This window comes from Coturnix japonica, chromosome 7 (genome assembly GCF_054131305.1).
Source record: "Coturnix japonica strain WE chromosome 7, WE-NBRP24, whole genome shotgun sequence".
Taxonomy (NCBI): Eukaryota; Metazoa; Chordata; class Aves; order Galliformes; family Phasianidae; genus Coturnix; species Coturnix japonica.
In genome coordinates this window covers 13,345,502-13,357,683 of record NC_140669.1, presented here as the reverse complement: position 1 = coordinate 13,357,683, position 12,182 = coordinate 13,345,502, and the positions used below count along the sequence as shown (strand labels likewise).

Below are 12,182 nucleotides of genomic sequence, written 5' to 3'. Positions count from 1 at the left end.
AGCAATGCCTTGCATCAATTTCATGATCAGGACAGTGCTGGGAGGCTTTTCCAGTTTAAGGCACACATTCACTCCTTTCTCATGGCTGCCCTGCTTTCCAGCTGAGCAACAGCTCCAGCACAGCAGTATTTTGTTTTAAAGAGCTGGAAAGCTTCGCACACACCTGTCACCAGCTGTAAATCTGCAGAAGCTGAACAAGCAGCCAATGCAATGACAAGCTCAGAGCAGCACAATGACAATGTCACAAAAGAAACAGTAACCCCAATGAGTTCTTCTCTTTCCTTCCTTCCACCCCACCAATAAATCCCCAATACATCTTCTGGTAACAAATGAAACATCCAGAGCATCTCCAGAATGGCACAGAAAAAGTATTTCTGCTCCTGACTGTTCCCTCTACCTGCAGTTACTGAGAACAAATAGAGCTCCTTTTGATTCCAGTGTCTCCTCTTGAGAGCTTTTGTTTGTGTGTAACTGCCTGTTTTATGCTAAAGCCCAAAGTGCAAAAGTAAAAAGCACATGCAATATTTAGGAAGCATAACAAGTAAAAAAATCACATAAACTAGATGCTGAGACAAAGGAAGAAAACACTGACAGCCTGGGATGCATCAGATGAACAATGAGGGGAAAACTGAATACAAATGGGCAAACACCACATGGATTTCAATGATAATGACAGTATAAGATGGTGGCAGTGAAACACAAGTGAGGTTTCCAGTCAGACTTGAACATTTCTCAGTGAAGATGACAGCAAGATGTGCTACATTACTTACATGGGGCATAGAACATCATCAGAAGGGGTTTATCTTCCTTCTTCAGAAGCCTTCGTAATTCCTAGTGAATGAACCAAATCAAGTAAGTACAGGCCTACATAAAAATACACTTTTCTTTAAAAGTCAATATATTAGTAGAATTTGGGCTCTTTTATTTGGGGGAAATGAAGAGGTTATACTTCCAAACAAACAAGACTTAAGTTTCTTCTGCCTGCTCAACTTTAAGTTGAAAGGAGATGACAGAACTTCTTTTAGACTCAGATTTCACTAAATAGCCAAGACCAGCATTTTTGGTGTCAAGATGTGAAAGTTGGACTGTTTGGTCCGTTCTCAACTCAGAATCTGCAACCTAACAAAAAAAAAACCATATTCTAATTCAATAAGTTGGACTCAGTAATAAACAAGGCTTTCATTTCCACACTATGAAATAGAATAGGCCATAATAGTAGATTTTTTACTACCAGCATGGTAGAAAAAAAAAAACAGATCAAGTTTTCAAATTGAACGCAACCCTTGGAAGACTTATAATAGAGTACAGAAGGTGAACATTAAAAATTAATCTTCCTACAAAAACAGAATGTCAAAATAACTGTTTCTAATATTAAAAAATGAAGGCTAGAAAATTGAAAAGGCCCTTTACAAAATACCAGCTAGAGCCCAATCAATTAAAGTTTTAAAAATCAATAGACTAGAAAACTAATACAAAAGACCAAGCTGATTACATTAGAGAGAATATCATGGATAACTCTGTGGTGGCACTAGCTTATTAAGGTAGTTTTATCTTATTTACAGCTTTTCCACTTGCCACTGCAGATGGTTACTGTACAAGGTTAAATCACTCAAGACCCGAATTCTGCTCCTATCTGCTCCAGACTTCCTGAGAAGACCTCAGGCACATGAGAGAACCTAAGCTTTAACGACAACCTGCAGTTGTAAGAATAGCATTTTTACCTTCTATTTGCATCCTGCAGCAACTGCACCTTGTAAGCTGCTACACTTTGAGACAAACATGTCTCTTCTACTACAGCATCCACAAGGACTCGATGCTTGCTACGTAGTTCACAGACTAATAACCACAGTGTGACCACACAAAGGGTAGAGGAAAAAACGAAGGAAGCCCTATCATAATCCACAAATGTTGTTATGTCCCTTTAACAACTGTTACTATAGAATTTCCTTCCAAAGGAGATAACGGTACTTCATCAAGAGTTTATCCAAACATGCACACTCCCCACATGCCATGTAATTACAAAACACACAGAACATATCTCTAGTTGTCATACCTTTTCACTGTCAACATGCACAATGTCTTTGGCTTCAGGATCCTCTTCCCACAATGGAGCACCTTCTGGATCCTTGAGAAAGGCCACCATAGACTGTAGAAAACAGGAAAAACAGCTTTTAAAGCAAAATGAATGCAAACATGAGCTCATTCTCAAATCCATAACATCATGTGAATCCCATGCAATAAACATCTTTGCGTTTCCATTTTTACACTCATTCGCTATAGTGAAATTGAACACAAAACTCTTGCTGCAGAACTAAGAGATGCACTGGCGCTCAACTTCCTCACAAATTATATACCCACTTAATGGTGCCCATTTTCATTACAAAACTGGGGAATGTTGTGTGGAGGTGGACCTACACACAGACAACAGCTTCAAAGATCCTTCAAAGAGCTCTTTCAGCAGTAGCAGATCTGCAGTATTTCCACAGCTAGTCCCTGGCTTAGCAGGAAAGATTTGTAACGCAGAGGTTACATTTTATGCCCTTCACGGGATCTGTGTAACCTTTGGATCCAACAGTACCAGCTATAGGGCACACCCAATACTCACACAGCAAAAGTAATGAACTCCAAACTTACAGATCAAACCGAGCTTTTGGTCCATGGAAAAATAATCCACCAATAGTCTCTCCTATGATCCATTCAGCTAGAAATTGCACTCAATGGATTTTTAAGTAGGAGTATAACAAACAAACATAGCAAGAGAAGCAGGAAATGGGAAGCACTTTGATTCTGCAGCTCCCATATTTGATAAGCTGAGTATATACGCACACTCTACTTGACCGACACACAACCAATCAAAGCTTTATTGGTAGATCACAGATATACTCTTCATCACAAAAATACTTCCTACTGGTTCAGATTTCAGACTGAACCTGAGGAAAACTTCAGACCTCTAAAGTCAGTGAGAGGCTGACTCTTTATGGATTTCAGCAGAGCATAATTGCCCACAGTTTCCAGCTGTGTGTGAAGGTGTTGGCTTCATCACTTAACCTCAGATATCTGTGCTATAGAAAGCACAATACCTGGATTTCTATGATCATTTACAGCTCAGATTGACCTTGTTTTCTTTCTCTGTGGCACCACTTATCCACTTCCAGACAAGAACTCTGCTGTCAATAACACAGCAAGGTCCAAGGGGAAGGTGCTGCTCTATTGACAGCAACAGGACCTGAGGGACACAGCTCCATGCCATCTAGGTTTGTAACCACCTTCTCAAGAACAGGTTAGCAGTACACCTGTACATATAGTTACATATGCCACTGAAACAGTCTCAAGAGACAGTTCTGCCACCCCTCTATCTTTAGTAAGTCTACTCTTGTACAACACTCCAACAGCTTATCAATAGATAGTAGAGTTCAGCTCATCTTTCTGCATCTCAGCTGGTACTACAAGACTTGGGAGGATTCAGAGCTTACAGCATTATTGCATTAATGACTGTCTAGTCGCTTAGCTAACATTAAAGAGATTTGTCTTATAATAAGAGGCAACATATATTAGTCACTTGACAACAACCAAAGCACTTAATGTACCGAGTGAGAAGACCTAAGGGGTGGGGTAGCTGTTTTGGGACCACAAACACACTGTGCAGAATAAATCTGATGTGACGTTAGCAGAGAAATGAGCTATCAAGAAGAAGTTTGAGTAACTTATAACGTAGTTACGGTTGTAAAAGGCTGTAAAGCCACAGGCATTAGCATCCCAAACAATACTGTAAGAAAACTTAATAACATATAGAGAAAGTAGAGGGCAGGAAGACCAAACCAGGAAGATATTCCAACCTTAGGAACACTGCATCAAGTTCTGTTTGCCCTCAGTCTGCACAGACCTCAAACGTACACTGCTGGAGAGGAGAGAGGGGTCAGCATTTTAAACAGCTAATGAACGCGATTGACTCTGCTGGTCTCAGAATTCCTGTGTGCCAAGTTCAATGATGTAGAAACAGATGCGGTTAGAGAACGGGGGATTAAAGAGATTTAATTCTTGCAGCCTCTCCCTCTCAGCCAAGAAAGAAAAAATTAGATGTGTAATGTCTTCTGGCATAAGCAGGCAGTGCAGTGCCTCACACTCATTACTCCACTCTGTGAAGAGTGCTTCCTGTGCACTTTTAAATAGCAAAGAAAAATCCCCACAAACAAACCACAGTACTACCTAACTGCAGAAAAAACAGAGGTCCCTGGGTGCTGGGTTCAAGACCTGAGCAAGGTCCAGGCCACAGCACAGCAACTCCCATGCTGCAGAACCAGCTCCTCTCTTGCCCTGCTGTGATGGGGTCAGGACATGCTTTGATACTGTGGCCTCAACGGGCCCACACTGGGCTGTTACCCACTGCCTGAGCCCTTGCAACAGCTCTGAACATCAAACACCAATTCAGTAGAACACAGGATGTGGCTTTCTCCAGCAGACACTGCCAAAATCAAGCCAGTTTTAATAGTACAATAGCTGGCTATCATTTATGGGTTTTAACCTGAAAAAAAAAAAAAAAATCAATCAATCAACACATCCGTGCACTTTTTGCTCCTTTCAAGTATAATGCAGTAGAAATGCTAACAAAGAAACTTTCCTTGATTACACAACACACACACCCCTACAAGAGCAAACTTGAAAAGCATACAGAGTTTAGAGCTGGTCTAATTTACTGGGTTAGCCTATTCCCTCTGCCAGCAGGTTTACACTTGAATGAGTTTTCTCCATTTTAAAAAGACAGTAAAATTCTCCCTGTATTTCCCTCCAGAAAAGGCTTCATTGAATAATAAGCACAGCCTGGATACTGACCTTATGGCAGTATGGCAATTAGGATATGGTGTGGTTAAAGTAACCAGTTAGAATCAAAAAGTGATCTAACCTCAGATGTCCAACAGCAGCTCACTACAGATACCTGGCAGAAAAACTATGCCATTTTTATCCGGCATACTCAGTTTCCGCCAAAAAAAAAAAAGTAATTGAGTTTATTGGCATAGCAGCTGTTGTATTTGTACCTCCGTGCTTGCTATCAATGGATACGTACTTTATGACTATCTAACACTGATTTTAAGACTCAAATTCTTAGTTTTCACAACATATGGCTGTGTGTACCATAACTTCTTTTTTTTAAAACACTGCAGAGTTGTTAGAAATCAGCTGCCTCAAAATGTCACTGCTTGCACCAACATTTGGAGGAAAAGCAGGTAATTGTATCATTCTTAAAGCTACTCACAGTTGCAGATAAATCAATCACAATCCCCCACCTACTGTCCTTCTCCCAAGCCCAAGAACCTCGCAATGCAAATATTCAAGGCATTGATACTTCTGATCATCCTTACTGCCCTTCTACAGTACCTTGGTACGTGTCACTCACTGTGGCAACCAGAATAATGTACTTGATGCATGACAATGAACTCAGATGGTGGAATAACATTTCCTCTTCCACTCTAAGTTCCTTTACTAACCATTTGAGTTTTTCACTCCTTTTAAGCCAATATTTTCAGGCTAACCACTGTCCAGCCCAGTAGTTCAAAACCTATTACAGCAACCTGCTCTTACTTCAGCATAGTTGGAATTTTATCCCTCTTTCCCTCTTGTGTTTATTACCCCAGAAGTTCCTGCTTTCATACTGACAACCCACTGGTACCGTGGATCTTCCCAATTCTTTAAAGAGATTAATTTTATGGTTTTTTTTTTTAAACTATTCCTAAAAAATTTTCATGATCAGACTTAGTTCTCTTGTTGCCATCCATCTTCTTTATCAGATACTCATACAGCTCAGACCCTAACCAAGGTCTCAGCAGCAGGGGGTTCTGACTACTAACATCCCCTCACTGCAAACACTGAGCTACCCTTTATTTCTCATTTTTCTAAGCGTTAACCCACAAGGATGTCTCTAATTACATGGGGATTTAGTTACTTGAAAAATTGAAAAGCTTTTCTTAAAAGCCTAAGTACACTATCAGCTGGATCAGCCCTATCTATGAAATTGCTGATTACTTCAGAAGAATCCTCTTACAGTAACGATGCATTTCCTCCTCAGAGCTGTGTCCACTATTCTCCAAAACATCATACAAACATCAATGTCTACAGGATGCCTGGAAGAAGATCCCAGTTTTATTGCCACACGCTTGCTGAACGACACTAAACAAGTCCTTTAATCTCTATTCTCCATTCTGTCCATCTGTCCATCAGATGGGTATGAAATCCAATGTAACGATAACCCTCCACTGCTTGCTGTTTGTAGTGCACTAGGATATCTCTCACAAATGCAGCTGAAGGTAAAAAAGAAATGCCACTGCCTCAACACAAGAAGGCATGGAGAAGAAATACAAACAACATTCATACAGCCATGAGCAGCAAAACAAATAAACAGTCAGATGTGTTCTTTGACCACTGCCCAGCTCTGATGCATTGCTCAACCTGTAAATTATTAGCAGTTGGTTTCAGAGAGGAGGTTAATTTAAGAAGGAATAGAGAGCTTCAGAACCTCTTCTGTCCACAGTAAACTCACACATCCCATGTGTGTCTATGGGGTCACTCTAGATCTGCTTTATTCTCACCAGACAGAAAGAAACACCTAACGGCAGGAGGGAAGGGGAAAAATATATCACAAAGTGGCAACTAAAAAAATAAATGATGTGGTTCCTGTTCTGCTATGATCACATCTCAGCTGGAACACTCCATGGGGCTCTCCAGGTACATTCTGGTTCATCTTATCTGCAAGGAAGAGTCACAGCACTAATTCCTGGTTGCAGTGTTGTATGTAGAGCAGGAAAGACACTTTCCACCCACATCTAGGCAACTCATCAGTCTTACTTCACCCCACCACCCACCAATAGGAAAAAAAAAAAAAGCATCAGGTGCATTTCCTCGCTAAGTACACAAAGAGCCTGAGGCATTTGCTGACAAGGCTGAGTTATCCAACCCAGGCAGCATTTCTGCTGCAGGAGAGGCAAAGATGCACAGTCCCATTCTCCTCACTTGCATGTGAATCCTGCTGAATAGATGATTCAAGACACAGTTTATTTCCGAGACAAACCTCTTCATCATCTACCCCACAGCAACTCTGGCTGTGAAAGGAAGGTAACAGTGGAAGCACGATTAGACACGGCCACTCTGACAGAATAGAGTTCACAGAGCATCTCACACAGCCTTTCCTCCATCTCAGTCCAAACCCTCAAACAAGGCAGAAGAAGGAAGTGAATCTAATCCTGACAGCCTGGAATGATTCATCAAGCTTCAATGACTGCAGAGCCCAAGTTTGCTGAAGAAGAGGAAGAAGAACAAACTGCCACCAGAACTGGACAGGAGTCATTTCTGGAAGCCAAATCATCACGTGCCCCACATGAGGATACTCCCAGCACCTCACTGGGGCTTTGCTGAAAAAGGCTGCTCACTTTCACCTTGCTTACTGTGCTTTCAGTCTATCATTCCCTCAGTCAGTCAAATTTTATGTCTTTCCCATGGTGCTCACTGAACACTGCTTCCTGTTGCTTTGTCTTGAGATTCATAGAAAACAGAAGGTCATTTCACCCCTCTTGCACTGTGGATACATCCATAGGAACTGCAGTTTTGTAATCAAAGAGCAGGCCACTCGACTCTTGGAAGTTTATAAACACAAGGCCTAAAAACCTCATAGAAATCTCTGTCAAAATATGCTGTATCAGCTAATACTTTTAGTTATATTGCCATCGATAGCACCTGGCAGTGAAAATAAGAAAATCCCTATTTGTAACCAGCTTGGAAGCTAACTCAACAATTTATATGACTGTTTAACACGGGTTCAATCTTGTTAATACACAGCTTTTCTGGATCTGTAGTTGGCAGAAGCATCCATCCACAAAAGCCTTTACGTCGTCCTGACAGCTGCTTATGAAGATTAACCACCTTCCCTTTCATGCCTTCAGCATGAAAAAGTACCAACACCTGTTTTTAACCCACAAATCTCTCCCCCATACCTAACCAAATAATAATCAAATATTTAAATTTACCTTCAACGTGACAGCTCTGTTATATTCAGTATGAAATGCACCATCCCTGTAGAACAAGGAGTGGGGAAGAGTGTTAACTTACAGTAACATTGCTGGAAATCACACGGCTCCTGTACTTCTCACTAACCATAATAAAATTATCCTGCCAAAGCCACAGAACCGAGCAGAGTTTACACCACAACAATTTAAGCAGGGGAGGGAAAATGAAAACTGAGGATAAAGGCAAGATGCAAAACAGTGTCATGCAACCAGATCTCTCTCCTCTATGACGCTTTAACAGTAAAATTTACTAAGGCACAATCTTTGGAGATGCAGCTACTTGTTATCTCTTACATTTTACAGTACTCCCACTTTATTATTCTCAGGAAGAAGATATCTTGCTCTCTCATTCCCCTTTCTCCAAGTACTTTACAAAGTACTATCTCAAGTTAGAAGAGCAAGGAGAGTGGTGAAGCCAACTGTCCAAGGCAAATGCCAGTAGGCAAGTGACAGAAAAAGCAAGAGATCCAAATCTCAGCTGTCAGCCGTGCATACTGGGTAGTTTCAGTCTATTGGGTGCCTCTCCCACAAGCCCAGCTCATGTACTCTCTTCAACAGCAACATAAATTTATCGTAACTTCTGTTACAACACATGCTTCCAAACTGAAGAAACAGCGAGCAATTTCACATACCACAGGGCATAGGAGAAGTAACTTCTCATGCTGCAGCAAAATGGAGCTGCAAGGAAAACAAACGGTCCTAACAGGGGCATCAACAATTAGGAACTACAAATCCCAGCCCAGCACTCACTTATAATGGAGTAATTCCACTCCTTTCTCCTTTGAATTAGGATCTACTTTCATCTTCTTGCATAATTTTCGGCTTTCAGTGTCACTGCAAAAAACACATATTGGAAGAAAAATGGTTACAAGAGAAAGAAATCAAATGCATTCAGTTCTGAAAACTCATTGCTCTGCTTCCTCAAAAGCAATTAGTAGTACCTAACGGTTATTTAGAAGCTGCTCAGCCAAGTTTTGTGGAAAGGTCAATTAAATTCCTCAGTTTGCCTGGTCAAGACACAGTGGACTGTGTTAAATCCACATTCCGATGTCAGGCTCCAACCAGCAGAAAATGAATCCATCCTAGCATGTCTAAGTACCTCAGCTGACATTCTGTTCAGTGGGGTTAACGTAAAATTTAGGAAGTCAACATTTCAGAAGACCATGTTCTTGATACGGCAGTGGTCAAAGAGGCACCATTTGTGAAAAGGTTCAAAGAAAAGAGCTCACTTGCTTTTTGTATCTGGCAGAAGATAAAACCAAAATAACTTCACGGTACCTCCATGCCCAGATCACATGTGGCCAGCTTTAGGAAGTTCCACATTTTGGAGCAAACCCATCTGCTCTAGGTACGAGGGATGTGTCCTGGAGCCACACCAGGCAGGCAGAGGGAAGGAGGTTGTTTTCAAACTGGAAAAAGGAAGAGTTCACTTTGTGTTTCTGGCACAACCCAGATTAGGCTGAGTTAAAGAAAAGGGCCATGGGAACAAACTGTGCCTTGGGTGAGGTGGGCAGGGGAAGGGTCCGTGCCGACTTAACTGCTGTCCTCAACAACACAGGAGTCCAGCTGTTAAGTCTGCCTCAAGCAGTGAATATGAAGCCAGACACAGGCCTGGGAAGATGTGTGAAACAGTGAACTACAAAGAAAAGATGATCCACACTGATGAGACTATCCTTTGCATTGACAAACCGCAAGATTAAAAACCTTGGAAACCTGTTCCCAGCAGAGGACAACTTGTTCTTTTTGTGCAGATAAATCAATTTAGAAAATGGAAACACTGAAAACCCATCAAGTTTAAACCAATTAGAGACACATTAGAGATACCAAGATGCAAGGGCTCCACCAAACGAAGGGCTGCTGGCAGCACTGGTGCTAATTTCCCCAATGTTCTCCAGCTGCCTTGGAACAACAAAAAAGTTTGCAATGCTGCAAATGAGAGTCCTCCTTTGTGGAGATCTCCACAATGATTATCCCTAGATGGAAATGAGAAAGGGTATACTATGGACATGTGCACCAACAGCAGAACATTACAATGAAATGAGCATTTTAAGGAACTAATGAAGCATGTAACCACTTCACCAGTAAGGAGTGCCCATAAGCCCTGCTGTTGAGAAGCGTGCTTCTGTAAGACTTACTGAATCCATGTCTGTTCTCCATAGTCAGATTATGGCTAAAGCAACACCACAAATACCCTCCGTCCTACCAACCCAAGTTACAGCCCCAATAGCCTGGATTTAGAATTTTGCTGAGAAAGTCTGCAACAACATCAAGTCCAGGATCCAGAAGCTCCCTGCGTTCACAGAGCTGCAGTCCTCCAGCAGTCCCACAGACTAAAAACTAGGGGGCTCAAGGGTCAACAAATGTCAGGAAGCAGCACAGCTTCTAACCACCCTCACATCTTCCCCAGATACAGATCAATGTGCACGGAAAAGACCTCATGGCACTGCTGGAGTTAATTGCTTGGCAGTCAGCTCATGTTAGCCCGCTGTAAGACCAGCCAGCGTTCCTAAATACTGTTCTGGACACTCCCAAAAGTTTCCGGGACACAGGTGCATTTATGGTCACCTTGGCCTTGTCAAGAGGAACACTAGAAGGCAGTTGCGGCGAACAAATGCAATGCTGACTGATTTGCTCTGCCAACAAGTTCTATCAAACCCCAAGACAAGCACAGGCCCAAAACTGGAGTAGAAACAATTCTGCTGCCAGTTCTGCCATCAATTCAGGGCGACTTCACGGTGAAACTGGGAATTTTTCCTCATGCATCAGTTAAGAGATCTAAAGGCTTACTCATCTTAAACCAATTTTGTAAGGTTTGTTGTTGGAAAAGCTACAAAATATTACTACCGAGACTAACAATTCCTGGCACTCCAGCTCCTACCAATTCTCTTCCTGTTTGCATGAGCTTCTATTAAAAATATGAAAGATAAGAACAGCTGTTTCACTGGAAGGACCAGACTCTGAGCCTGCCCTGCTCTCAGGATTGCTCCGTTTGTAGAGATCCACGTAGCTGCTTGAATGCACATCCATTATCACAGGAAGGCAAGCAGCAGTTTGCTCCAGTCCTTCTCTGGCTATGCATTGGTCTGATTGTCTGCACCAGTGCATTGGGAATTCAGTCTGTTTATGCAATCTATGTGCACTGATGCAAGGGATGGAAGTGAAGCAAAATCCCAGAACAGGAGATCTCTAAATATGTATCAACAATTTTTTCATGCATCAGTGCAGACTTCTGCACATGCCCAACCCACCAATTCAGATGTTATATTAATGTTTCTTTGGAAAATGCAAAAAGAAAGATGTGCAGAAATGGCAGAGATGGACACGTTTTGCTTTTTCTTCTGCTTCCACTTACAGCCAGGCAGAAATAACCTGCAAAGAGCAACCCTGCACTGATAGCACTTGGTAATGACCATTATCCTTAATGAGAGTAAATATCAACACAGATGCAGCCTTTGCTCTGTGATTTGTCTCCTTTGGATCTCAGCCAACAACCTCTCTCTCTAAAGATGAGCTCCTCAACTCTCACATGGGAGAACGTAATGAGAACTCCAGTTCTTACAATTTAATTACACCACTTGAAGAGGCAGCGCAAGAGTTTGTTTCAAGGGCTGGAGATGGAAGGTAGGGGTAGGACATCAGCCCTCTGCCATCCCAGCTAAGGTACCAGGTTCAGACCATCCTTGGATGCCTCGTGACAGAGCAATCTGGACTCCACAGAGCCCACCTGTGCTACTACTGAAGGGGTCCAACTTCATCCTCTTTCACCCTAAATGCAATATACAGCAAAGGGAATATGGTCGAATCTCAAGTGGGGCAGAAGTACAGTACCCCTCATCTCCTACTAACACAATCCTCACACTTCCCACTCCTTCAGAATCAGCCTGGAGCTTCAAAACACTCCTTTGCTGGAGAAGCAAAGCCATAGCAGCTTGTTCAAATGAACAATAAAATGAATGGTCTAAGTTGACCTACCAAAACATGGAGTCTGAATGACAAGGACAGCATGCATCACAGGAACACCTCACCCCTTTCCAGGCACATCCCAGCCTCCTCAGCTTTTCTGTCATTTGGGGTTGTGATGGAGTTGGCAGAAAGCCCCAACAGCAGCGCTCCCTGCAAACCTCTGGAGTC

General features: G+C 42.1%; 1 protein-coding gene across 5 annotated transcripts in view; it reads right to left on the bottom strand.

The window, feature by feature from the left end:
* The window catches only part of PDIA5 (protein disulfide isomerase family A member 5), a 94,905-nt gene that overhangs the window by 62,334 nt on the left and 20,389 nt on the right, over positions 1 to 12,182 (bottom strand). For 3 of the 5 annotated variants that reach the window (XM_085552316.1, XM_032445970.2, XM_032445969.2), the window contains exons 4-7: positions 8,802 to 8,885; positions 8,013 to 8,058; positions 2,054 to 2,146; positions 771 to 831 (exon numbers count right to left, since the gene is read on the bottom strand). In XM_085552316.1, coding sequence (XP_085408442.1) covers positions 771 to 831; positions 2,054 to 2,146; positions 8,013 to 8,058; positions 8,802 to 8,885 — 284 coding nt within the window. The remainder of the gene's footprint in view (positions 1 to 770; positions 832 to 2,053; positions 2,147 to 8,012; positions 8,059 to 8,801; positions 8,886 to 12,182) is intronic. The other 2 variants (XM_085552317.1, XM_085552318.1) reach the window with 1 other exon arrangement.